This window comes from Pantherophis guttatus, chromosome 4 (genome assembly GCF_059756535.1).
Source record: "Pantherophis guttatus breed Tessera chromosome 4, ASM5975653v1, whole genome shotgun sequence".
NCBI lineage: Eukaryota > Metazoa > Chordata > Lepidosauria > Squamata > Colubridae > Pantherophis > Pantherophis guttatus.
Window position 1 is genome coordinate 30,771,305 of NC_142066.1, and position 27,158 is coordinate 30,798,462.

Consider the following 27,158-nt stretch of genomic DNA (forward strand, 5'->3'; position numbering starts at 1 on the left):
GGTGCGTCTTATACACCGAAAAATACGGTAACTTGTTTCCTGCCCCTAGACATGATAGACTGGTCTTTTAGTACTTCAACATTGATGGGATATCTTCACTTAAGATGGGTTATCAACAACTTAATCCTGTACTCCAGGCCCCTTCATAAAACAGCCAAGCCTGTTCCCCAATAATGCAAGTGGGGAGGAATCTCTCCCTCTTCATGTGTTACCAAGTTGGTTGGATTCTTCTCTGGATATGTTCCCTAAATAGGCAGTCCTTTCAAATGCACCATTGCCTCTGGCTTCCTCCACAGGAAAACCAGCTGTGGAAGACAACAATGAAAATTTATCATAAAGATGGCTTGCTTGCTACATCTAATAATCCCCCTACCCCTTTGCAGGTTAAAGCTGTTGGTTGGTGTCCATTTCACAGAGAGGGACAGTGAGGCTCATCAGCCTCAGTTGCTTAACCTAATAACTTTGTGAACCTTCTCTAGAATCTGGCAGGCTGATGAGAACAGGAGAGGATTCCTTGAAACCAGGAACCTTTCTGAGCTGCTGCTCTAACATCTTTATTGGTATCTTGCTTACTAGGTAAAATATCAAGAATATTCTGGACTGACTGCAGTCTTTAAGAACTGCACTTCCGAATAAATTAATATTAAGATCTGTGTTGTGATGATGCAGAAGCAAACTGTGAGCAAGAATCACTTTCCCTGCCCTGTTGTTAATTACATCTGTATCTTGCTCTTTCACCCAAGTGGCTCAGAACAAGCTGTGTAGCCTCTGAAGTTTTTCCTTCTCAATAATCCCAACAGATAATTTGGACTGGCAGTAATTTGGCTTAGAAAGCTTTGGGGAGATTGGAACATCAGCCTATCCAGCTGCAGATCCACTCTAGACAAAAAACAAAACATCAACTCTAGGAATTGAATGCTGTCTTTTTCCATTGTAGTGTGTGACTATTTGAAGCAGGCAAATGCAGTGCCAGTTCCCAAGGTAGCAGGATTAGACGCAGCAGAGGAGCAGCTGCTAAACCAGACTATGAATCTACTCAACCTCATTTTCAGGCACTCTGAAAGTCAACAGCCTTAATCCCATCGTCGTATAGGTAACCCTCGATTTACGAACACAATTCACCACCACTGCAGCTCTTAAGTTAGTCACACCGTTCTTAAGTGAATCTAGTTTCACTAGTGAATTTGCTTGTCAGAAGGGTTGCAAAAACATGATCACATGACTTCAAGACACAGCAACTATCATCAATAAAAGTCAGTTACCAAACATCTGAATTTTGATCACATGACCATGGGGATGCTGCAAGTGTAAAAAATAGCCATAAGTCACTTTTGTCATTTTTGCCATTTTAACTTCAGTCACTAAATGAAGTTTTTTAAATGAAGGATTACTCATAGCTTACATTCGGGTAAGGGGGAATTCTGGTCTTTCCCCAGCCATGAATGCTCCAGAAGGATTAAGGTTACAGCCAGGGTATTAACAAGAGGGAGACAAAAAAAAGTCCAAGATGGCAGCCACAATCAAAGAGGCAGGACTTAAATTGCATGTTTGTGGCCAGCATCTTGACTTGGTTGATGCCCTCCTCCCTGCAGACATCCTGACTACAACTCCTAAAATTCCCAGATAAATGGGAATCTTACTGGACATGCTGGCTGGAAATTCAGTAAGTTTTAATCTTGGCACATCCAGAGGACAAGCTGAGAATGGTTAATCTATGCTGACAGAGTTGGTCACCACTTATTTATTTATTTATTGATTGATTGATTGATTGGTTCGATTTATATGCCGCCCTTCTCCGGAGACTCAGGGCATACTTTTGTATATACCTGCTTAGTAGGGCTTTCGCCCCGCCCCCAAGCGGTGTTCTTTTTTATACAAAATCAGCTTATTGCCCCCACCAACCAGGTCCTCATTTTACCTACCTCGAAAGGATGGAAGGCTGAGTCAACCTCTTGTATGAACCTCTTGTAACTAAAGTGCCAAGACAACAGTGTCTTTGGCATACAGTGGCCATGAGTAACACAGAGACTACAGAGCTGAAGAAGCTTCTTGGATGAGAAGCGAAATGTCTTGAAAGAAAAACAAGAAAGTCCAGTTGCCTCTTGAAAAAACAGCTTTGGTACTATGATCGTACAGGTGTGTGCCTGGCCATCCCAAATGTAGAGCATTTGCATAAACAGGTTTTATAAGATCACGTTTTGGACTTAATCTTATTCCACCCGATTGTTTCTGCAAGTCATGGGGGAACTTGGAACAAGAGTTTGAATGTACAGGTAACACTCGACAGACAACCACAATTGAGCCCAAAATTTGGGTTGCTAAGTGAAACTTTTCTCAAGTGAGTTTTGCCCCATTTTACCACTTTTCCTGCCACCGTTGTTAAGGAGATCACCGCCGTTGTTAAGGTAGTAACACGGTTCTTCAGTGAATCTACCTTCCTCATTGACTTTGCTCAGCAGAAGATCACAAAAGGTGATCAGGTGACTCCAGGACACTGCAGGATGTCATAAATATGAACCAATTGCAAAGCATCCAAATTTTGCTCCCATGACCAAAGAGATGATGCAACGGTCGTAAGGGTGAAAACCGGTCATAAGTCCCTTTTTTCAGTGTCATTGTAACTGATTGATCATTAAGTGAACCGTAGGGATCCCCTTGCTTTGATGGGATGCATGAAAGAGTTGGAATTAAAGGGACAGCAGTTAACCAACACCGGCCTTTCTATTGGGGCTCTGTCAACCTAAGCCAGTCGTCCCATCCCGTCCCCCATCCCTCTCCCCCCACCGCACCATCCACTTTTCCATCCTTCTCTTAGGCATATCAGGGCCATTCTTATCAGAGGAATGCATTCCTCTCTCCTCCTTCCCTAAAAAGGCTTAGCTGATGCTCGACAGCTCTCTTTATAAAAAGCCACCAGCCACTTTGGTATCCACACATCACCAGGAAACTGATCTCTTGCTGGCTGCCCGTTATCCAGGTAAATCAGAGGGACCATTCTGTTACTTTGGGGAAGTGGAGGGGGATTTTTCAGGTACATAATATATCCCTGTCCTCGGTTGGTAAATAGTTAATGAGCAAACAAGCAGTACAATGGTTAGTTACATCCTTATGCTTTGCCCTTTCTTGGTCTATGGGAAGATCAGAGCAGCCTTCATAAAGCATGCAAGAGGGGCTTCCTCCACCACCACCTTGCTGTCCGTATGTGGACAGAATATTCAAAATCAATGCAAAACAGGGTTTCCTGATGCCCTCCCCACTCCAACAGAGTTAACCCTATTAGTATAGAATAACAATTTAATTTCCTGAACTCTTAATCCTGGATTTTAAAGGCTGTGGGGACATTTTTGTTACTGCTGTCCTTTAATCACTGCTTCTTTGTTCCTCCTGCCTTCTATATCGATGGGTATTACCTTGTTCCCTTATTAACCAGCCACGCTGAGACCCCTTCAAGCTGATAAGGAATATTACTATGGGGAAGGGGCATCATTTTTTATCCGTCTGGCCACAAAAAAGGCTCTCTTGGAGTATTAAGTAGGAGGGTCTCCTGATCCCCACCAGGATATTGGAATTAGGTATTTTCTGACAGATGACAAGGCCAGAGCAATCTGGCATGACCCCAAACACAAGGGTCGCTGGGCAAGGCTTACTGGGATCCGGTTCCTTGGAAGGAGGGGACCAGCAAACCTCGGTTTCAAAGGAATCTCTGATCTAGCTTTGGCCCCACTGGCTGAAATTAAATAGACCTGTTTTTGTTTTGAATAAGTTTTGATCCTGGCAACTACAGGTAGTCCTTGCCTTCCGACCATAATTGAGCCCCACATTTATGTCGCTGAGTGAGACCCTTGTTAAGTGAGTGCTGCCCCATTTTACAATTTTTTTTCTGACCACAGTTGTTAAGTGAATCATTGCAGCTGTTAAGTTAGCAACTCGATTGTTCAGTGAATCTGGCTCCCCCGTTGACTTTGCTTGTCAGAAGATCGCAAAAGGGATCATGTGATCTTGGCACATTGCAACCGTCATAAATATGAAATTTGATTGCCAAGCATTCGAATTTTGATCGTGTGACTGTGGGGAATGCTGCAATGGTCAGTCAATAAAGGTGGAAAACGGAAAAGTCCGTTTTTTCAGCGCCGTTGTAGCTTCAAATTGTCATTAAATAAACTCTTGTAAATTGAGGACTACCTGCACACCAAGTCCATGCATTTCTTGGCAAGAGAGGTGTCTTGCCGTTGCCTTCTTTCTAGGGCTGAGAGAGAGTAACTGGCCAGCTGGTTTCCATACCTAAAATAGGACTAGGACTCTGGTTCCCCCCACTCCTGATCTAAACCATAGAATCAAACTGGCTCAGCCCAAACAAGCATTGGCAGTGCTGTTCTTTTCATCAGCCAGAGAATAAGAGAGAGAGATAACAAAGCTTTGAGAGAGCTTAGCAGGGCCCCTCCAGCTTTATTTCTGAGTCTCACAGCAGATGTCTCTCGCAAGAGTGCTGAAGGATTCGTTTCACACCTCACGCTAAGAATAAAGGCCTCCCAAGAAAGGGGAGGGCTGAACACGCAGCCGCTGTATTTTTGTTTTCCGCTGTATTTCTGCCCATACCTCTTCCCTCTGCCCAGCTTCCTTTCTTTGAAAGAGAGAGAGAGAAAAAACATCTTATTTTAAAAGCCTTGCTTTAAAATAATCAGAGTTGGGAATTTAGCCTCAATCCAGCTTTCTGTAAAAATGGTTGTGTGGCTGCACGCACGCACACATCATGCCATATCAAGTTGAGCGAACAAGCAGCCTTCCATCTGCTGTTAGTTTTGGAGCACGTGCTTTGCCTGCAAAGCTCACTGCCTCTCTTCCCTGTGGAACGACCTGGCCCCGTTTTTTTGAAGCGATAAGACAGCACAAATTTAGCAGCTCAAATTACTCAAGCGATAACAGGATGTCTCGTACAAGGTCTGGGCAAATGCGAGTTTCCAGAGAGGCCAATACTTGGCTGCTGGTGGGCCCGAGTGAGAACTGAACTTATAAAGCAACAACAAGAGGTTTTCAAGAGAGTTATAATCTCTTGATTACAGCCAGAGCAACTTTGCTCTTGCTCTTTTGTGTGATGATGTATGGTGAACCAATATTCTTTTAAAGTTCCAGGCCATAATAAGTTAGGGTGGCATAAATTGATTCTCACCACACAGTAAATATCCTCTTAAAACAAGGGTTTCCAAAGGTGTCAACTTTAAGACTTGTGGACTTCAACTCCCAGAATTCCCCAACCAGCCAGCCATGCTCACCCAGGAGTAAACAAACCAAAAATTAGCTTAAGGTGATGTGTGAATTCAGCCACAAGATAATCAGCAGGAATCTCTCCACCAGTGTACCTCACAGGATTGTTTTGCATAAATTGAAAGAATGATTTAATGTGATTATACATGAATAAATATATGTTTAAATTGAAATGGCCTCTGGTAATCTCTGGCAATCACAAAAATATTGCTATTGATAATTTAGTATGCATTTGTTTCTTCTTACAGGCTCAGACATCACTTGATTTGGCAATGTCTGAACTGTTCAGTATTTAAAGAGTTGTACATAACCATAAACACGCGACAAAATTAGCTGGCTGATCGGGGGATTGTGGGAGTTGAAATCCACAAGTCTTAAAGTTGCCAAGTTTGAACACCATACCTTAAAACATTTTTAGCAGACATGCAGGAAACATGGTCCAATGGTGGTGAATTTGTTATTTTTGGTAGTATGTGTATGGTATGTATTTTTAATTTGGCCAGGGGCCATTTCAATTTAAACATTTATTTCTTAATATATAATCTCTTAAAATCATCACTCCAATCTATGCAAAACAACCCTCTGAGGTAGACAGGTGAAGAGATTCCTGCTGATGTAAAATTATTTTGTGGCTGAATTCCCATATCATCTTAAGCTAAAATTTGGTTTGTTTACTTCTGAGTGACCATAACAATGCAACCAGGGTAGCCATGTCTGCATATACACATATAGAGACACACACCAAAATACATTGAAGAAGCTTATTTTGAAAGATGATAACAAAAGACTTAAAGGATAATGTTCCCACCCATTCTTATGTAAGCCGCTCTACCAGTCTTTTGGAGGATGAGGGAGGAAGGGGAGGTAAAACAGCAAGATAAATTGCTTCAAATAAATCTGTATTTCACATACCACAGACCTGCAGAAACAGTGCAAAATGCCAAAAGTATTTCCCAATTGGCAGTTACAGGTGTGACATTCGGGATTATGATCATCATATCATATCATAAGTTTATTTGTCAAGCATATATAAGATAACAGGCAAAAGTATAAACATAATTTGAATACATGAAAAGAGTACGTAAAAAGGAATATTAGGACAGGGACGGTAGGCACGCTGGTGCACTTATGCACGCCCCTTACAGACCTCTTAGGAATGGGGTGAGGTTAACAGTCGACAGTTTAAGATTAAAGTTTTGGGGGTTTGGGGAAGAAACTACAGAGTCAGGTAGTGCATTCCAGGCACTAATACAGTTAATACACTAATACAGATCCTAATAGCCTGAAATGACATCAAAAGAATAGGGCTTTTTGGCCTGCCTTAAAACCTGCCACAACTTGTTTTAAATGCTGCTTTCTTCTCTGCTACACAGACAGGTGCACCCACCCACAAAGGGCAAACATTTCTCAGGTTGCCTGGACATCCAAGAAGAGTCACGAAGGATAAGCATGACTGATGCTATTGGTGTTTTATAAGATGCTATTATTAGAAAGAAGCTTTTGGTCTCTAATGGAAAAGTGAAGGTAGTCCTCGACCTACAACCACAACAGAGGCCAAAACTTCTGTTGCTAAGCATGACATTTGTTAAGTGAGTTTTGTCCCATTTTATGACCTTTCTTGACACAGTTATTAAGTGAATCACTGCAATTGTTAAATTAGTAATACAGCTGTTAAGTGAAGCCTTGGTAGTACAGTGGTTTAAAGCACCCTGTTATTAACACAGCTGCCTGCAATTACTGCAGGTTCGAATCTTACCAGGCTCAAGGTTGACTCAGCCTTCCATCCTTTCTAAGGTAGGTTAAATGAGGACCCAGTTTGTGGGGGCAATAAGCTGACTTTGTATAAATATACAAAAGTATGAAGGCTATTGCTTAACGCATTGTAAGCCGCCCTGAGTCTCCGGAGAAGGGCGGCATATAAATCAATTTTTTTTTTAAAAAAAATCTGGCTTCCCCATTGACTTTGCTTGTCAGAAGGTTGCAAAAGGGGATTGCATGACTCTGGGACACTGCAACCGTCATGAATATGGGTCATGTGACCATTGGGATGCTGCAATGATCATACACATGAAAAACAGTCATGTCATTTTTTTCAATGCTGTCGTAACTTCAAACAGTCACTAAATGAACAGTTGTAAGTCAAGGACTACCTATAGACAGATGAGAGAGAGAAGAAAAGAAAAAGGGAAGAGGGAGGGAGGAAAGGAGGGGGAGAGAGAGAGAAAGGAAGAGAGGAAGGAAGGAAGAAAAGAAGAAAGAAAGAAAGAAAGAAAGAAAGAAAGAAAGAAAGAAAGAAAGAAAGAAAGAAAGAAAGAGACCTAGACGCATAATAGATGTTTTTTTTTCTTCTTTTTAATCATGTCTGACCCTTGGAAACTGCCTGAAGAAAATCTCTGCAGTTTTCTCCACAATTTTTTTTCAGTAGTTTGCCATTGCCTCTTTCTTCGGGTTGAGACAAAGTAACTGGCCCGAGATCACCCAACTGGCATTGTGCCTAAGAGAGAGCAAGAACTCCTGGTCTCCCAGTTTCTCGCCTGATGTTTTAACCACTACACCAAAATAGTTCCTTATAGGATAGATATTGTATTTGCATATTATTATATATTACAGTGTGCACGTACAGTATATGCTTATGTATTCAAGATGATAGAGAGATAGAGATGACAAAGACAGAGTTATGAATAATGTATTTTTCTTGTTCTCTTCATTCCAGTGGACCCGAAGGTTGCTTTCACAAGATGGCAGAAGAGTGAGTAGTTTTGTCTTTTAAAAGGCATGCCAGTGGGAATTATCGTACATTATTTACCAGAGGGAAGGGGGTACGGGGTGCATCCTGGGAAAATTTAGTGAGCAAGACATGAGTTCAAGAACCGCAGAAGAAGAGCGCTGTTCTTTGAGCTGGCAGACAAGACTCACTCCTTAGATTAAAAATAATCCTACTAAAATGCTGACAGCAGGGGGAAAGCTAGGAAGCAGTTTAGGGTCCTGGGGGATGGGGGAGCAACCAGGCAAAACAGAATTATTCAGTCTGATTGGTATCTTTCTGTTTTTTTCACAGGGAAGAGATCACCGTAAGTACAAATGAAGCAATTTCACCAGAACTGATAAAGAACAGTGTCCTTTATTTTATACAGGCATCTTTCTCTCTTCTCTCAAGAGCCTTTAATAAATTGGGAGAAATTGTCAAGGTGTTCACTTCATATGAGTTGAGTAGAAGGTAAATTATCCAGGAAAATGTTACTGTTACTGGAATTGTTCAGTCATTGCAGGCAAGTAAATACCTACACCTTCACACTTACATGCTTTCTGAAAAGTAATGTGTAAAGCCAGTTTGGTCTAGTGGTTAAGAAGCAATGGAAAGAAACTAATTAAGGTGAGAAGCAACCTAGAACTAAGGTGAGATCTCCTGACTTTTAGAACAATTAATCAGTGGAACAACTTGCCTCTAGAAGTGGTAGGTGCTCCAACACTGGAGGTTTTTAAGAAGAGATTGGACAGCCATTTATCTGAAATGGTAGAAGGTTTCCTATCTGAGCATGGGTTTGACTAGAAGACCTCCAAGGTCCCTTCTAACTCTGTTATCGTTATTTACATTAGGTTAGGAACAGGAGTGAAATTTAGCAGGTTCTGACAGGTTCTGGAGAACCGGTAGCGGAAATTTTGAGTAGTTCGGAGAACCAGCAAATATCACCTCTGGCTGGCCCCCGAGTGGGGTGGGAATGGAGATTTTACAATATCCTTCCCCCTGGAGTGGGGAGGGAATGGGGATTTTGTAGTATCCTTCCCCTGGAGTGGGGTGAGAATGGAGATTTTGCAGTTTCCTTCCCCTGCCTTGCCCACCAAGCCACGCCCACCAAGCCACAGCACGCCCACCAAACAGGTAATTTAAAAAATTGAATTTCACCATTGTTTAGGAGCCAGGAGACTGTGAATTCTAGTCCCACCTTAAGCATGAAAGTTGGCTGGGTGACTTTGGACCAATCACCAGGAGACTGTGAATTCTAGTCCCGCCTTAAGGATGAAAGCCAGCTGGGTGACTTTGGGCCAATCACCAGGAGACTGTGAATTCTAGTCCCGCCTTAAGGATGAAAGCCAGCTGGGTGACTTTGGGCCAATCACCAGGAGACTGTGAATTCTAATCCCAAAGTGACTTTTGGCCAGTCACTTTCTCTCAGCCCAACTCACTGGGTTGTTCTTATAGTGAAAAAAAGGAGACAGAAGAGTTATTTCTTTTGAATTACCTATAAAGTAATAAAAGATTTAAAAATCTAATAAATACGTAAATAAGTGTGCCCTACATCAGGTTTTTGAATCTTGCCATGAGGCACTTGTCTTTTGTCACTTAGGATCAACTTGACAAAAGCTTCTTTGCCAAGTCTAGCCAGATATTAGCTCCTTAAAAAATAGTTTAAGATAAGCTTTGCAAAATGTCACCAGCGTCACTCCAGATTAAAATCTATAAATAGTGCCTTCATGAAAAAAAACAAAACAAATAAACCATCTTCATACATGGCAATTTTTACAGACTTTTCTGTTAGCATATTTAAACATTTCATTTCTTAAAAGAAAATTATCTCTGTTCAAGCACTCTTGAATTCCCCCCCACCCCTGTCTTTCCTATTTGATATCTAGTCAGGGATGTCCACAGATCCCTCAAAATAATCATAATGGTGGTTGGGCCTGTGCAATTTAGTTCCTGCCCTTTACAGACAACATATATAAAAAGGGACACCATCTGAATTTTTGGCTTGTCATTAGACGACCCCAGATATATTGATCTTCAATTATCATCCTTCCTAGTTAGCATGGCCACTATTAGCGGTAGACCATGCTGGCTGGGAATTCTGGGAGTTGAAGTCCACAGGCCTAAAATTGGTGAGATTGAGAAGCACTGCTATAGAGCAGTGTTTCTCAATCTTGGCCACTTTAAGCTGCGTGGGCTTCAACTCCCAGAATTCCCCCAAAGCTGGCTGGGGAATTCTGGGAGTTGAAGTCCATGCAGCTTAAAGTGGCCAAGGTTGTAAAATATTGCTATAGTAGAACAACTGATACAGAAAGCATTAATGGGGCAAGGTAGCTCTAGGATGTCTCATTTTAGGCCTACAGAGACATGACACCTAGAGAAATTCACACTGTATCCAAAAGCACCCTTTTGTCCATCAATATGCCCATCCTGATGAAATCACAGCAAAAAATGTAGAAGTCATTCTGAGGAATCACGAACCTGGAAAACGAAGGAAAATATTGTAATACAGGTAGTTATTGAGTAACAACAGTTCATTTAGTCACCATTCAAAGTTTAGTGACTATTCAAGGTTCAACGGCACTGAAAAAAGTGACTTATGACCATCCTAAGTTGCAGCATCCCCTTGGTGGTGTGATCAAAATTCTGATACTTGACCACTGGTTCATACTTATGACTGTTGCAGGGTCCCAGAGTCATGTGGTCGCTTTTTGCAACCTTCTGACAAACAAAGTCATAGGGGAAGCCAGATTCACTTAACAACTGTGGCAAGAAATGTTGTAAAATGGGACAAAACTCACTTAACAAATTCTCCCTGAACAACTTAAATTTTGGGCTCGATTGAGGTCACAAGTCGAGGACTACCTGTATTGTCATCTTCCATAATGAATCCAAAATTCAAATTCCGCTCACTCAAGCGCCATCTAGTGGCAAAAATCAGTCTATGCAGAGGTTGAAAAAATAAAAGTTATGCATTATTGTTAGTAGCATTTCTGACTTTTTCATTTTTAATTTTCATTCTTTTCCACATGGTATTTGTAAGTAAGAGGATTTGTCAGGAAAATATTGGTAGTCCATAACTTGCAACCATTTGTTTAGTTCAAATCATTTGTTTAGTTCATTCAAAGTTATAAGGGCACTGAAAAAAGTGATTGACAACTGCTCCTCAAACTTACAACAGTTGCAACATTTCCATGGTCACCTGATCAAAAATTAAAGTACTTGGCAACTGGTATCTATTTTTGACAGTTGCAATGTCCTGGGGTCATGTGATTACCATTTGCAACCTTCCCAGCTGGCCTCCAACAAGCAAAGTCAAGCTGGATTTGCTTAACGACCGCATGATTGATTTAACAACTGCAGTAATTCACTTAACAACTGTATCCAAAAAAGGTAATAAAATCAGGCATGACTCATTTAACAACTCTCTTGCTTAGCAATCTGTTCTCAATTGTGGTCATAAATTGAGGACTAGCTGTAGGACCATGAAAGCCAACAATTAAAATACAAAGTACTTAAATGAACAGGAGCGGGTTTGTACCATTTCTCTCGCTTACATAAATATCCTCTCTCAAAATCTGGAATTTGGGGGTCAGAGCAGCAAGCGCAGTTGGCCTTTATATGTCAAAAACGTGGCTGCAGAAAGCATTTTGGAAATAATACATTATTTAAATCTGTAGTATGAGGAAGAGGAAGAAGAGGAATACATAGAGGAGGAAGCACAGGAGACCATTGTGGAGACAAAAAAGGCGCCAGTGGCTCCCAAACCTGCTCCTCCTCCTGCAACGGTGCCTCCCCTACGCCGAAAATCATCTGCCAATTACCGGGCCTATGCCATTGAGCCACATGACAAGGTAGGTTCCAGTCACCTTTCCAGCTGAATTGAAAAAAAGAAATGCAGAAATACCCAGGGCACGATTAAGAATAAGGGGCTCAGAAAATCAAAGGGGGACACAATGGGAGAAGAAATGCAGAAATGGAAACAATACAGCACTTTGTGTATGTGTGTCTCTGTGTGTTTTCAGAGAGCAATGTAAATTTATCATCATGCATGAAAACAATACATCAAGATAAAGTCAGGATAAATTTGCATGGTCTCATAGTGTAAGCTCAAAGTGCAATTTAGAAGTTGAACACATTGGTCTGCTATGTCTCACATCGACACTCGCCTTTGTGCATTTTGTGTCGCAGAATCAGAAAATTGGGTGTCCAGTCTCAGGCTTAGCATCTCAAATTTCCTTCTCATTTCAGGATGTTTCTGCTCCTTAAAATCTGGTCAAATCTTTCAAAAACATGGAGGCTATGTGATCTTTTCCAAATGGTCTCTGTTAGAAATTCCATTTATATAAAGCACCACACAGAGCAAACAAAAAGTACAGTCACGATGTGCTTTACTGCTCAACTATACAACTGTAACAAGAAACAGGAAACTCTACTCAAAACAAAAGAGCATAAATTATATACCATAGATCCAAACTTGTAAATAATGCCATCTAGTGGCTGACTAGTACTGTAATTATTGCATAGAAATACATTCCAACAATGAATTCCAACAGTCTCTAGGTGTCAGTTAATCTAGACCAGGGGTATCCAATCTTGGAAACTTTAACACTTGTAACAGTAACAGAGTTGGAAGGGACCTTGGAGGTCATCTAGTCCAACCCCCCTGCTCACGCAGGAGACCAAACGAAGGATTCGAACTGCCGACCTTTCTGATCTTGTGGACTTCAACTCCCAAAATTCCCCAGTCACGCTGGTTGGGAAATTCTGGGAGTTGAAGTCCATAGGCCTTAAAGTTTCCAAGGTTGGACACACTTGATTTACATTGATCCCATCTATTATTCATTTAGAAAGAAATTAAACCCATTGGACAAAGCAGATTATATTTTATTTCCTATCTCTCCTTTCCTCTAAGTGACTGCGATTCTTCCTTTGGAAATTTGTCACTTCATCTAGGCTAACCAGACCTAAACCAAATCAGATTATTCTGCTTCTCTCCTTTTCTATTAAACTGCTCCCCATGTTATGAACAGGATAAGCAGTTATCACTGTAAATTTAGGAAGTTCCTCTCAGCACCATCCTTCCGGAATGTGAAATATGCCTCTTAATCTCTCTTCTTTTGTTCAACCACAGATAAAATGCAAGATATCAGCTTCTCGGAAATTGCAACTCAAGGTAATGTGGAAATAGTGAGCTTCTGGGTATTGATACACTTAGAAAAGAGCACAGGGTGGCAAACACTTCTGGGGGCACATTTGGCAAGTTTCTAGGCGATTGGAAGGCAAAATGTAGTACGTGTAGTCCTTGATTTACAACCATTTGTTTAATGATCATTTGAAGTTACAAAGCCACTGAAAAAAAGTGACTTTTGACTCTTGTTGACTCTTAGAATTTTTGCAGCATCTCTGTGGTCACATGATCAAACTTTGGCTGCTTGGCAACTGGCATGTACCTTTGACAGTTGCAACCTTCTGACAAGCAAAGCCAATGGGGAATCCAGATTCACTTAACAACCGTGTTACAAGCTTAACAACTGCAGTGATTCACTTAACAATTAAGGCAAGAGAGGTCATAAAATGGGTCAAAACTCACTTAACAACCGTCTTGCTTAGCAACAGAGGTTTGGGGACTCAATTGTAAGTTGAGGACTATGTGTAGTGTGTAGAATCTGGTGGAAAAGACACACGGTAGATCAGATTCCAAGAGAAGAAAACAACCACACAACCACAACCACCCACACACGTACTTGATGCAAATACTTGGTAGGAAGGAACACTTGACAAAATGGACTTGCCCAACCTGAATGCCCCCCAGATGTGTGTGATTCAACTCCCAGAATTCTTGGATTAGTATGACCACCATTCTTGGGGTCCATCCATACTTCTGCAGAGTCCCTTGGAAGGGAAATGCTGGTATATTCATCAGGTTGGAGGAACGCAGGCAAGATATAAACCCAGTTTATTGACCCAAACTCTTGTCTTTTCACCCAGTCACTGATGCTCCAAGTGGCTAAGAGGGAAATGGAAAAGGAAGAAGAAGAACGCTCCCAGGACAAAGAGAAGTTTCTCTCCGACCGCTGCATCCCCTTAGAATTGGCAGGACTCAGCCTCACAGACCTTCAGGTCAGCATAGAAGTGGGGAAAATGAAAGAGGGAGAAAGCAGACCAAATTGCAGAAGATCTCTGACTGGTTGCTTTCCAGATGTGTTCAACTTCCGATGAAAAGTCTCTAGTTTGAAGAAAGATAAAGACAGATGCCAGATGAAAGGAAAACTCTAAAGTGTATCTTTGATCTTCAGGATAAACTAATTTAGATGTTGGCTTTTGTTAAGGAAGGTGATAAGCTCCTTGAGGACACCATTATGCATTTGCTGTACAACTTGCTTTGTGTCAGCAGCTCTAAAGCAAGAGTTGGACATCCCATCACTTGCAACATGATTCACATTCCACTTACTTTGAGGAGCAACATTACTTTAGATTAGAAGAAGCCACCCAATTAAAATTTTCATGTAAGCCTATGTTCAAAATTAGCTTTCTTCAAACAGTTGCACTCCGGGTATATGAACTAGACATGGGGTTTGTAGGACAATACAACTGGAAGGGCAGCTGATTGGGGAAGACTATTCTAAGAGAGGTCTTAGCTTTGAGAAAAATGTATAATTGTGGGTATTAATGGAAACTAAATTTCAGCATATTTGGAGATATTGGAGCGTTTTGAAATTGTTGTCTTTTTCTTTCTCCAGTTGGACCATTCTGATTCAAGTGGTTAATGTCTGAAAAAGTCAGTTCTCTGACTCATCTCTCAATAGCCTTCAAAAATGCACTTTGCACTTGTTCAGGAACACCCTGCTCTTTATTCGTCTCGATTCTGATGCTTGGTTTGTCTTATATTACCTTGTTTACTATAGGAGCTATGTCGGCAGTTCCATATGCAAATCGACAAAATTGATGAGGAGCGTTATGACATGGAGGCCCGAGTCAATAAGAGCATCAATGAGGTGAGCTTCTGAGCATGGGCCTTGGGTGGGATCTGGGCCACAATTGTCTTTACAGGGCACCACTTGTGGCTCCTGATCGTACAAGATAGAAAAAGAGCTAAGTGAATTTCAGATGAAGGATTTAGCCAATGGAATTTGGCATTTTAATGACAATAAAAGGGACATGCAAAAAACACAGCCTTGTCTTTTTCTCCCAGCTTTTTTTTTCAAAAAATCACTTAGGGCCATTGGGTAAATCAAATCAGGAAAAGTGAAACATATGCACACTATGATGTTCTTGGGAAGAAGGGTGACTTTTAAAGACAACTACAATATGCCCATTGCACTAGGTTTGCAAAGTTCAGAAAAGGAGTAAGAAAGACATAATAAGCGAAAGAAACAAATGACGTGAGATAAGAAGAATAAAAGGGAGTCCAGATAAACCTAGTTTGCCTCAGCAACGTTCACTATATCTCTCCGTATCATACAATCCTTGAAAAGCATTCTAGATCTTCTGCCATGTCCACCTGCTGCTTTACATTTTGACTGTTCATAATTTTTACCTCTCCATTTTTTTAGGATCTGGTCAGTTCCATCATGGATTTCCCAGCCTTCTGTTTCTTCTCACTCATTTACTCTTCTTTGTTTTGCAGGTTAATTCTCATTCATTTCCTGTATGTGACCAGATCATCTCAGTGTACTTTTTCATACTGTTTATTCACTTTTCCATTCAGTCCACGTTTTTTCAGAGCCAGCTCTTCTATTTCTACACTCATTTCTTTTCTGTCACATCCATTTTCCCCCCAAGTTCCACACTTGATATTAGTAAGGCCCTGCCCCACCTTCAGAAGTTCTTGTTACCTTGTTTCTTTCACTAATCTTATATTTTTTCTTAGATCTTCTAAGATCTAAGGCAGTGTTTCTCAACCTTGGAAGCTTGAAGATGGGTGGACTTCAACTCCCAGAATCCCCCAGCCAGCAGCGCTGGCTGGGGGATTCTGGGAGTTGAAGTCCACCCATCTTCAAGCTTCCAAGGTTGAGAAACACTGATCTAAGCGGTCACCATTTTCATTTATTCTTGGGGATCAGATTGCCCCAATCGCTTTTTCTGTAATTCTGTTACTGCATTTGCACCCATCTAATCTAGAATTAAGAATAATTTTTACCCTGAATGCAGTTATCCTATAGGTTTCTATTTTCAAATGCACCTACAAAAGCTTTAGCTCTTTCACAGATCATTAAACCTACATCTTCAGAGTTTGCAACAGTGGTGAATATCTGTAGCTCAGGCGTAAGATGAGTGTGAAGGTTCGTTGTCCGAGCTTGTGGGTTGGTCTCTGAACATTTTATTACCAGGCTAGGTACCATCTTCAGCAGAGTTTAGGGGATGTCAGTATTCTTCTGCTTATAAGGGCTTCAGGTGTGGGTATGTCAAGTGAGGGTAACTGCAGTGAGGAGTTGCATGGGTTGGCTGAGGGCCGGTGCTGCCTCTGGGTGGCTGTGCAGTTGGTCTGGATTCGTAGGGGTTTGTAGGCTGATTGTAGGTCCATGTGTCTGTTGATGGAATTGTTTGTGGAGTGCCAGGCTCCGATGAACTCATGAGCGTGGCGGGTGGTAACGTGACTGATGATTTTTGTGTTGCTCCAATTGAACTGGTGTTGTTTGTTGTTGGTGTGGATAGAGATTAAAGATTTGGCAGCCAGCATCCTCCAATCCAGGGATGGTATTCACTTACCTTCGCTACCAGTTCACAAATGTGAGCGTGCGCAGGATGTGATTATGTCCAGGTGGGGTGGGCGGAGTCTCCCACCGCCGCTATTGGTTCACCCAAACTAGATAGAACCGGCTGAATACCACCACTCAGTGGTGAAATGTAAAATTTGTTACTACCGGTTCTGTGGGCGTGGCTTGGTGGGGTGTGTGTAATGTGAGTGGGTGGGCGTGGCCAACTTTTTTTTTTTTTTACTTTTAAAAGTATTTTTTCTACAACCTTAAGAGGTTGTAGAAAAAAATGCTTTTAAAAGCCTCTGACAATCAGGCAACTCAGCTGGGATTGTCGGCCGAAGAGGTTGTAGAAAAAATGCTTTTAAAAGCCTCCGACGATCCCAGCTGAGCCACACGATCATCAGAGGCTTTTTTTTTTTAACCTTTAAAAGCATTTTTTTTGGCCGAAGAGGTTGTAGAAAAAATTATTTTAAAAGTTAAAAAAAAAAAAAAGCCTCTGATGATCGCGTGGCTCAGCTGGGCATGGGGGAGCAGGGACTTTTGCTACTGGTTCTCCAAACCACCCGTCGCCATTGCTACCAGATCGGGCGATCCAATCCGAACCAGGAGCATTTCACCCCTGCCCACCACTGCTCCAACCCCTTGGAATAGGAATAGCCCACAAACCCACAGCCACACTTCACCAGGAATTATTCAGAACCAAAGACAAGATACAGAAGGATGAAAGAAACAATGTAATCTACAAAATCATCTGTAACCATTGCAACTAATTGTACATGGGGCAAATATCACGTCAGTTAAAAACCAGGATCCATGAACACGGTCTGGCAGTCATACACCACAATCCCAAATCCTTCAACTCCACTGAAGATGTTACCTAGCCTGGTAATGAAACGTTTGGAAACCAACCCTCAAGCTCAGAGGACAAACCTTCACCCTCATCTTCAGAATTCTTGGTACTCTCTGAACTTGGTTGTTTGCTTGGAAACATTTCATTGCCCTATTAGATAACATCATCAGTGCTAGAGAATGGAGAGTTTGAAACATAATGAGGCCCAGCAGACCTCATGATCTTGCAAGGACAATGTTCTACAAACTTGGCAACTTTAAAATGTGTGGATTTTAACTTTTTCTAGTCTTCTGGTTGGAGAATTCTGGGAGCCGGAGGCCACACATCTTAAAATTGCTGAGATTGAGAAATACTGATTTACAATTTCAGAATCAGTGGTGGGTTTTAAAATTTTTTACAACTGGTTCTGTGTGTGTGGCTTGGTGGGCATGGCATGACATGGTGGGCATGGCTTGGTGGACATGGCAGGGGAAGGATACTGTAAAATCTCCATTCCCTCCCCAATCCAGAGGAAGGTTACTGCAAAATCCCCATTTCCTTCCAATCAGCTGGGACTTGGGAGGCAGAGAATAGATGGGCCAGTCAGAATTTTTACTACCGGTTTTCCAAACTACTCAAAATTTCCGCTATAGGTTCTCCAGAACTTGTCAGAACCTGCTGAGAACCACCTCTCTTCAGAATGCTCTTAAATAAAGACAGTTTATGGGAAAGTTTGAGGAAATCTGGAAGGACAGTACAACATTTCACTCCTAACTGAAGTTTTCTTCATATAACCTGACTTTCCACAACTTTCAGATGTGTTGAGACTAGAATTTCCAGTCACAATCACCTAATCTATGTATCTGGAGAGCATCCAATTGTGGGGAAATTGTGAAGTGAATTTGGTGCCCGGCTGCTACTAAATTTCAAGTGTGTTAGCAGGTTGTCTATTCTGATTCTAGATCCAAGATTTGAACCAGAAGATTTTTGACCTGCGAGGCAAATTTAAGCGCCCTGCTCTTCGCCGGGTGCGTCTCTCAGCTGATGCCATGATGCAGGCCTTGCTTGGCTCCAAGCACAAGGTCTCTATGGATCTGCGGGCCAACCTCAAACAGGTCAAGAAAGATGACACAGAGAAGGTAAGTCCGGGAGGATCAGCAACCAAGAATGAGAGGGAGAGAAGGAAGAGGAAGTACACAGATAGTGGCTTCAGAGTCATTCATTTCCTTCATTTAGGAAAAGAATGGGTAATCTTTGTTAGCTAGAGCAGGGTCTCCAATTTTGGCAACTTTAAGCCTGGAGGACTTCAACTCCCAGAATTCCCAGCCAGCAAAGCTGGGACTTGAAGTCCTCCAGGCTTAAAGTTACCAAGGTTGGAGACTCCTGAGTTAGAGACTGTGAAGGTGGTTTATGTTTTTTTTAATGGATTAAGAGTCATTTAAACACTCACTCACCTCCAAAAGAGCAAAATTAGTTTGAATATATTTTGCCCCTCAAACCTCTTCTGTGGAGGCTCTGCAGACCATACATGGGGTGTTACATCCCTTTGTTCTCTCCAAAAATTCCCCATTCCTGGCCTAGGATCGTTGTAGGGTGGCTGAAGTCGTGAGATTTGACTGAACCGCCCAAACTTTGCATACTTGCCTGCTTATTTACTTACAGCCTGGCTGATCATTCATTAGTGGTGAATAATTTCCAGGCACAAATTTCCCATCAGTGACGTTGTATGTCAAAGTCTTAAATTTAGTTCTTGGCACCTCGGGCTACATTTTACCACCATTGCAGCAACCTTTTATTTTTGTTATCCTTAAATAGCAATCTTAAAGTTCACTAGGGAGGAAGAAAGTTGATTTAGATGGCCAGTGAACCCTTTCTTCAATTCCTGGTTTGCATAAAAAGTCCAACATTACTTCCAAAGCTGCAGAAGAGTGCACAGGGAAGAGGTCAAAAAGTCAAGAGGGTAGCCAAAACAATGCAAAAAGACATTTTCATATGTATTATGAACACTATATATATTTTTTTTATTATTCCTTCCTGGAGGACAGCCTTGCAAAACTTTTTTTTCCAAGACATTACTTGCAAGGGTATAAAGCAGAGTTTCTCAACCATAGCAATTTTAAGATATGTGGACTTCAACTTCCAGAATTCCCCAGCCACTCTCATGCTAGCTGGAGAATTCCGGGAGTTGAAGTCCGTTCATTTTACAGTTGTCAAGATTGAGAAACCCTGGTATAAAGGAACATGTATAAAGTCTACTTGGGGAAAGGGGAATAGTTTGAGTTTTGAAAAACCTCTGCATTTCAAAAACGCATGTAGTAGTGCCTCTCCTTTCCTCAGTCTGAGTACTTATTCAACCAAGACCACAACTTAGACAATGTGGAAAGATTTCTCATAACAACAGAGATCCCTCTGGTCTCATCTGGAGAACTGAAAGAAATATCTGATTGGTCCAGGTCCAATCAGGGAGAAAGGCACTGAAGACAAAATGGAGGCTGGAGGCTAATTGGAATGAGGGTTCATTTATTGATGAACAGAAGCATATGTTTATGGTTCTGGTGCAGCTGAACACATGGAGTTAAGAGTAGGGGGATTTTATACCTTCTCTTGGGCTTTGCACTTGAGCTTCCTGTTCCTGTGCAAGGACATATATTCTATTGGCTGTTGTCAGACTCCCATGGGGCCCTGTAGGGGTCATGTTTGTCTGAGCTAAGATTGCTTGAAGTTTGGGCTGCTGATGCAATGTCCTTAGGAGATTGTGCCATATGGTGAGCTCTGCTGATAGATGGGCTAATCATCTATTATATCCTGGAGGGTCATGTCTTAATCCCATCTCCCTGGAGCTGGAAGTCTTTTGTCTTGAAGATAGGCTGGGCCAGTCTTTCTTAATGGGCACCAAATATCTGCTGGGGGCAGGGAGTTGCTTTCTGTATTTAAAACATTTCTTTTTCTCTTCTTCTTTTTTATCATCCAGGGAAATATAATATTCTGGCTTTTTTAATATTTCCCAAAATATTTCATTCTTTTAGGAGAGGGGTGGGTGCTAACTTTCTACAGAACGGTGCCAAATTCAGGAACATCCAGCTACATCACTGGGCACAAGTAACCTTTCCAAATTTGTGGGTGTTATAGATTGCTTCTCCAGGAGAAGAGGGACATTCTCAACAGTAAGAACCTCTCTTAGCTGTGAAAGGAATTCCATTCATTAAAGTTTCCTATGGCTTAGTTTGATGATTCCATAGAACCAGGGCTTCTATGGAATACTGGACACAGTGATGTACTAAGAACATAGAAATCCAGATTGTAGTCCATTCTCAGCTTTGGAAGCTCCATGAGGGACCTGGGGACCAGCCAATGTCTCCCAACCAATCACATGGGGTTGATTTGGGGAAGAATATGAGAAAATTGAACTGTGTAAGCTATTCTGAGTGCCAAGAAATAAAAATATAAATTAGCTAACAAGTTACTCCTCCCACAAAACCTGGGACGCCATTGATTTCCTGGCCTTTGGTCTCTCTCTCTCTCTTCCCACACCCCAGGAGAATCGGGAAGTAGGTGATTGGCGGAAGAATATCGATGCTCTGAGCGGCATGGAAGGGCGCAAGAAAATATTTGAGACCTCGGTCGCAGGGCAAGCCTGAGGCACGCAAGGTGAGAGAAATTCCTTCGGGGATGTATGAGTTGAAATACAAATAGTCCTCAATTTACGATCATTTGTTTAGTGACCATTTGAAATTACAGCCGCACCAAACAAGGCTATTTACAACTGATCCTCACACTGAGGACTGTTGCAGCATTCCTGTGGTCATGTGATCAAAATACGGTCGCTTTGCCACTAGCACTTTTTTTTTAAATTCTGGAGTCATGTGATTGCCATTTGGGACGTTCCTATCCGATTCCCGACAACCAAAGTCAATGGGAGAAGCCAGATTCAGTTAACGACCCTATGATTCACTTAACAACTGCAGTGATTCAATTAATAACCATGGCAAAAAAAGGTTGTAAAATAAAGTGTGACTCACTTAACAACTGCCTTGATTGGCAGCAGAAATGTTGATCCCAAATGTGGTTATAAGTTGAGGAATATCTGTTGATGGGTTGCTTGCATATTTATGTGAAAGGATAGATGTGATGGCTGGTCGAATCCAAGAGCATTACTGCTATTCAGTGATTGCAACTAGAAAAAGGCCTCTTCTCTCCCAGATGTTTGTCTATATCAGTGTTTGTCAACCTTGGAAGCTTGAAGATGGTGGACTTCAATTCCCAGAATCCCCCAGCCAGCGCTGCTGGCTGGGGGATTCTGGGAGTTGAAGTCCACCCATCTTCAAGCTTCCAAGGTTGACAAACACTGGTCTATATGTTCAAAGATTTATATGGCCACCCACCTGGTGATACATAATTCACAAGCAATAAAAATAATACAACTAAGAATCAAGAAAAATCAGCTGCCCAACCCAACAATTACTACACCCATTCATTTCTACAATATTTGGGCTCCAATCTTACTATTTTAGCCTCTGGGAGCTGGGAGCCCATGCAGCTCATCAACATTGGTATAACATGGGCAAACTGAGGGATGGCCAATACAGTGTGAGCTACCAATTCAGGACGGTTGTAATTTCCAAATGGTCTCCAAGGGCAGCCCCATGTAAAGAGTGTTGCAGTAGTCCCATTAGAAAGTCACTAAGCCATGAATGACCATGTTTTAGGTTGTTCTTACACCAGCCTTCCAAAATTCAGAGTCCTCCAAAAAGGTTGGCCATGACACTTAAAATTCCTATCCAATTTTTCCATACTACTGGTAGTCCTCGACTTATAACTGTTCATTTACCGACCGTTCAAAGTTACAACGGCACTGAAAAAAATGACTTGTGACCATTTTTCACACTTATGATCATTACAGTATTACCGATGACTATATGATCAAAATTTAAATGCTTGGCAACTGACTCATATTTATGACGGTTGCAGTGTCCTGGGGTCATGTGATTATCTTTTGCGATTTTCTGACAAGCAAAGTCAATGGGGAAGCCAGATTCACTTAACAGCCAGGTTACCAACTTAACAACTGGAGTGATTCACTTAACAACTATATCAAGAAAGGTCATAAAATGGGGCAAAACTTACTTAACAACTGTCTCAGCAACAGAAATGTTGGGCTCAATTATGATCATAAGTCGAGAACTACCTAATTCCCAACAACTTTTGCTACATTAGTCCAATATTGCAAAATAATCCTAAATCTGAAGGACTTTAGAAAAGTGCTTTTCTTCTGGGTGATGAGAGGTTGCAGACCCTTGCAAACTAGGGCATGAGTGTTCAGAACTGTTTCCTAAACTTTCTCGTATCTTTCTCTCCTCCCACCCCCACCTGGTTTCTTCCCCTTTTTTCAGGTTCCTGTGTGATCTCTGATCTGTAGATGCTATCAATCCCTTGTGAAACCTCATCCTCTGACCACATTCATCAATGGAGCAAAAACCTCACCTTGGAATTTTGTTCTGCAAACTATAATTTCCCTTTCTGTTGCTTTGGGGAGCATCTTAGCTCTGACCCTCACCCCAAAAACAATGCATTTAAAACTTGAAGTATACATGCCTACATACATGGGTTGCATGCCATCAAATCTTGGTGGTCTTCAGAAATGCTGCAGAAGATAAACTTTAGACCAGGGGTGGTCCAATCTTGGGAACTTTAAACCCTTACATTTCAACTCCCAGAATTCTCTAGCCAGCAATGCTGGCTGGGGAATTCTGGGAGTCGAAGTCCACAAGTCTTAAAGTTCCCAAGGTTGGAGGCGCCCTGCTTTAGATCTTGAATTTGCTCAGTGCCTCTCTGTTCTCTTTAAAGCAGCTCAATTCTTCTTTCAGGATTCCACACAAACCGGAAAAATAAAGGAGTGGCTGCTTTAAAGGTGGCATGAAGAATAGATCTCTTTTAAAGCATTTCTCTTTTTTTAAATTCTTGCTGAGATTTTAAAAGAGTTGGGCCTCACCGTGGTTGGGTTACTTTAATCAAGAGAAGAGAGTTGCTGTATTCCTTTAGCAAAAATAATTCTATAGCAAGCAAAAGCAATTCCAACACATACTAATAGTTGGATGATACAATTGCGACCACTAGATGGCTGTCAAGAGTTAAGATTTTGAGCATCTCTGCTACAACCTAATGGTGGAATGGTTTGTTACAGCTCAGATACAGTACAGGTAGTCCTCGATTTACAACAGTTCATTTAGTGACTGTTCGAAGTTACAACATCACTGAAAAAAATGACTTAAGACCATTTTTCACACTTAAGACCTTTGCAGCATCCCCATGGTCATGTGATCAAAAATTCAGATGCTTGGCAACTGATTCATATTTATGACTGTTGCAGTGTCCCGAGTTCATGTGATCCCCTTTTGTGACCTTCTGACAAGCAAAGTCAATGGGGAAGCCAGATTCACTTAACAGCTGTGTTAGTAATTTACCAACCACAGTGATTTGCATAAAAACTCTGACAAGAAAGGTCGTAAAACGAGGCAAAATTCACTTTACAAATATCTTGCTTAGCAACAGAAATGTTGAGCTCCATTGTGGTCATAGGTTTATGACCATTCTTTTAGTGACCATTCCAAATTACATCGTCACTGAAAAAACTGACTTGCAACCTGCTCCTCAGAGTTACAACTGTTGCAGCTTCCTTGTGGTCCCAGGATCAAAATTCGGTCACTTGGCAATTCACATGTATTTATGACACTTTTGGCATCCTGAGGCCATGTGATTGCCATATGTAACCTTCCCAGCTGGCTTCTGACAAGTAAAGACAATGGGAGAATCCAGATTCACTTAACAACTGCATGATTTACTTGGCAATTGCAGTGATTCGCTTAACAACCTTGGCAAAAAAGATCGTAAAGTCAAATGCGGCCCACTTAATAATATCATTTAGCATCATACGTTCCAGTCCAAAGCATGGTCACAAGTTGAGGACTACCTGTATGCCTCTTGATACAAACAATTGGCCTGGTACAGGTAGTCCTCGATTTATGACCACAATTGAGCCCAAAATTTCTGTTGCTGAGTGAGACATTTGTTAAGTGAGTTTTGCCCCATTTTATGACCTTTCTTGCCACAGTTGCTAACTGAATCGCTGCTACTGTTAAGTTAGTAACATGGTTGTTAAGTGAATCTGGCTTCCCCATGGCTTGTCAGAAGGTCACAAAAGGGGATGACATGACCCTGGGACACTGCAACCATCATAAATATGAGACTGCTGCCAAATCATCCAAATTTTGATCACTTGACCATTGGGATGCTGCAATGGTTGTAAGTGTGAAAAACAGTCATAACTCATTTTTTTTAAGTAACTTCAAATGGTCACTGAATGAACTGTTGTAAGGTGAGGACTACTTGTACATGCCTGTGTGTGCACACTTGTCCTTTTTTAAGGGTGCCTTTTAAGACTGGTATATGCACAAAGAGAAATTGCTGTCAAAGAGCATTCTTCTTTGCAATTCTGGTAAGGCCTAGGGACACCAGAGCTTTCTCCTGATCCAGCAGATGGCTGAAGGTCCGTCAGATCCTTCTTAGCGGGCAGGCATCCAAGGGACAGTTCAAAAAGACCATGATGGCGGCTGCAACCCTCCCACTGAAGCCCACCTCTTTTTAATGCACAACCACAGCAGCCATCTTGACTTTTTTGACTGCCCACTTCCTGCAGTTGCCCCTGTCTGGATGCTGCTTCACCCTTACTTGAGGTTCTTGATGCCAAGGAAGGAAGGAAGGAAGGAAGGAAGGAAGGAAGGAAGGAAGGAAGGAAGGAAGGAAGGAAGGAAGGAAGGAAGGAAGGAAGGAAGGAAAAAAACCCTGTGCCATCCAGTCAGTGCTTTTGTAGCTACCATGGTTATATTAAGGGATGTTGTAGAAAAGATCACAATGGTTTTTTGCATGGTGTTCCAGTCAGGATGTTGTCCAATCACTGACAGCCAAAAAGTTGCCCATTATACTGGCAAACACTGCCACTTCTCAAGGACACTGTCCCCATCAGTGCCAAAGGAAAGCGGTTGGATCCTGCGTTTTGCTTCCCAATTCCGATCACTTTCACTTTCTTGTGAATTCCCGTCAGTTTAGTTTGGGAAAACCAACCAACCTTTGATCCCTTGGCAACGGCAATTTGGCTCTTTGTCTAACATGGCTCCAGGGCATCTCCCTTGGCACATGCCAGCTTCCTGTACCACATGAGTTTTGGGATTAAGGTTTATTAAATGCTAGTATTTTGCAACAGTTTCTAGCCTCATTTCTATCTGCAAAAAATATTCCTTGGCCCTATACAGACAACATACTGGTAAATGGTGGGTGGTCTAAGTTTAGTCTTGGTTTGGAAAGATGCCATAACTTCCGCCCAGGGAGAACCATCATTAGACACTGGATTAGGAGCAGGGTGATCCATCTTCTAGTCCACTCTCAGCCCTTCAGTGGGTGACTTTGAGCCATTCTCAAGGTTGTTGTGAGGGGAAAGGAGAAGAGGGAGCACTGTGCATGTCATCTTGAATTTCTGAAAGGATGGAAATAAATAAATAAAAGACCAGGGGTAAAATTCAGCGGGTTCTGACAGGTTCTGGCGAACCGGTAGTGGAAATTTTGAGCAGTTTGAAGAACTGGCAAATACCACCTCTGGCTGGCCCCAGAGTGGGGTGGGAATGCGGATTTTGCAATATCCTTCCCCCAGAAGTAGAGAGGGAATGGGGATTTTGCAGTATCCTTCCCCTGGAGTGGGGTGGGAATGGAGATTTTGCAGTATCCTTCCCCTGCCACACCCAACAAGCCACACCACGCCCAACAAGCCACGCCCACAGAACCGGTAGTAAAAAAATTTGGATTTCACCACTATAAAAGACATACAGATTCTGAAACTACAATGAGTTGGGGGAGGACCAAACTGTGCGATGAAATGATGGTTTTTGGACATTAGACAGATGTCATATCTTGTATAAGAGCCATTGAAAGCAGTATTGAATGGATGGAATTGAATTCTGACTGATGACTTCTGAGTAACCCCAAAGTAGTAGGAACCCTGCCTGGGAGGGGTGTCCACCAGAGTGAGGGGCTGTGTCAAAATGGTGGATATGATGTTCCCTTTGAACATATTTGAGACGCCCAAAGAGTTGAGGATTCTCATGCACTGCTGTGCGGTCTGACGTTTTTGCCCTCCCTGCCGACACCCTCTATTGTTTATTTTCTCATTAATTACTGTTGCCCAATGAAAACATTTCTAAGAACTAACTTATTTGCTGTCAATTAATTGCTTCTTTTTCTTTTAAAAAAAGCCTTTTATTTGTGTTCACATTAAAATACACCATTCACGCTTCAGCTCACTGACAGTTAACACTGGTCACAATTAAAGCACAAGGAAACAGGTATTTTTACATAAAAATGAAGAAACAGAAAAAGAATACAACAATTTGCAGATTTGTGTCAAGTCAGTGAATTGTCAATAGGACATGTTTGACCAGAAACAGCTGCTGCTGAAACACACACAGCAGAGGCACATTCTTTTAATGACAATGTAGTATAGCTTATAAATAAATAAACATTCATAATCAATACATGTGCCTTTTTCTTTGTTTTTCTTATTAGAGTTCTCTCTTTC

The 27,158-nt window shown here is 41.7% G+C and overlaps 1 protein-coding gene and 1 long non-coding RNA gene across 3 annotated transcripts; both read left to right on the forward strand.

Annotated features, from left to right (window-relative positions):
* The first annotated feature begins 2,903 nt into the window (after positions 1-2,903).
* LOC148113947 (uncharacterized) lies at positions 2,904-8,447 on the forward strand. Of its 2 annotated transcripts, XR_015733698.1 has the most exons (4): positions 2,943-2,977; positions 6,636-6,851; positions 7,976-8,011; positions 8,321-8,447. It is a non-coding gene; the product is annotated as an uncharacterized LOC148113947 (long non-coding RNA). The 2 variants fall into 2 exon arrangements; XR_015733699.1 differs by lacking the exon at positions 6,636-6,851 and having other exon boundaries at positions 2,904-2,977.
* Positions 8,448-11,816: 3,369 nt separating this feature from the next.
* On the forward strand, positions 11,817-27,112 carry TNNI3 (troponin I3, cardiac type). The gene is made up of 7 exons (XM_060692785.2): positions 11,817-11,859; positions 13,140-13,181; positions 13,997-14,128; positions 14,914-15,003; positions 18,499-18,675; positions 21,073-21,184; positions 22,927-27,112. The coding sequence occupies exons 3-6, from the start codon at positions 14,003-14,005 to the stop codon at positions 21,172-21,174; spliced, it is 495 nt and encodes a 164-aa protein (XP_060548768.2). The 5' UTR covers positions 11,817-11,859; positions 13,140-13,181; positions 13,997-14,002; the 3' UTR covers positions 21,175-21,184; positions 22,927-27,112.
* Positions 27,113-27,158: the final 46 nt, after the last annotated feature.

Excerpts from the sequence above, each read along its gene's own strand:
- TNNI3 (XM_060692785.2), top strand. The coding sequence starts at position 14,003 with ATGCTCCAAGTGGCTAAGAGGGAAATGGAAAAGGAAGAAGAAGAACGC. Across the intron at positions 14,129-14,913 it reads TCAGCCTCACAGACCTTCAG|GAGCTATGTCGGCAGTTCCA; the intron begins GTCAGCATAGAA and ends TGTTTACTATAG. Across the intron at positions 18,676-21,072 it reads AGAAAGATGACACAGAGAAG|GAGAATCGGGAAGTAGGTGA; the intron begins GTAAGTCCGGGA and ends CCCACACCCCAG.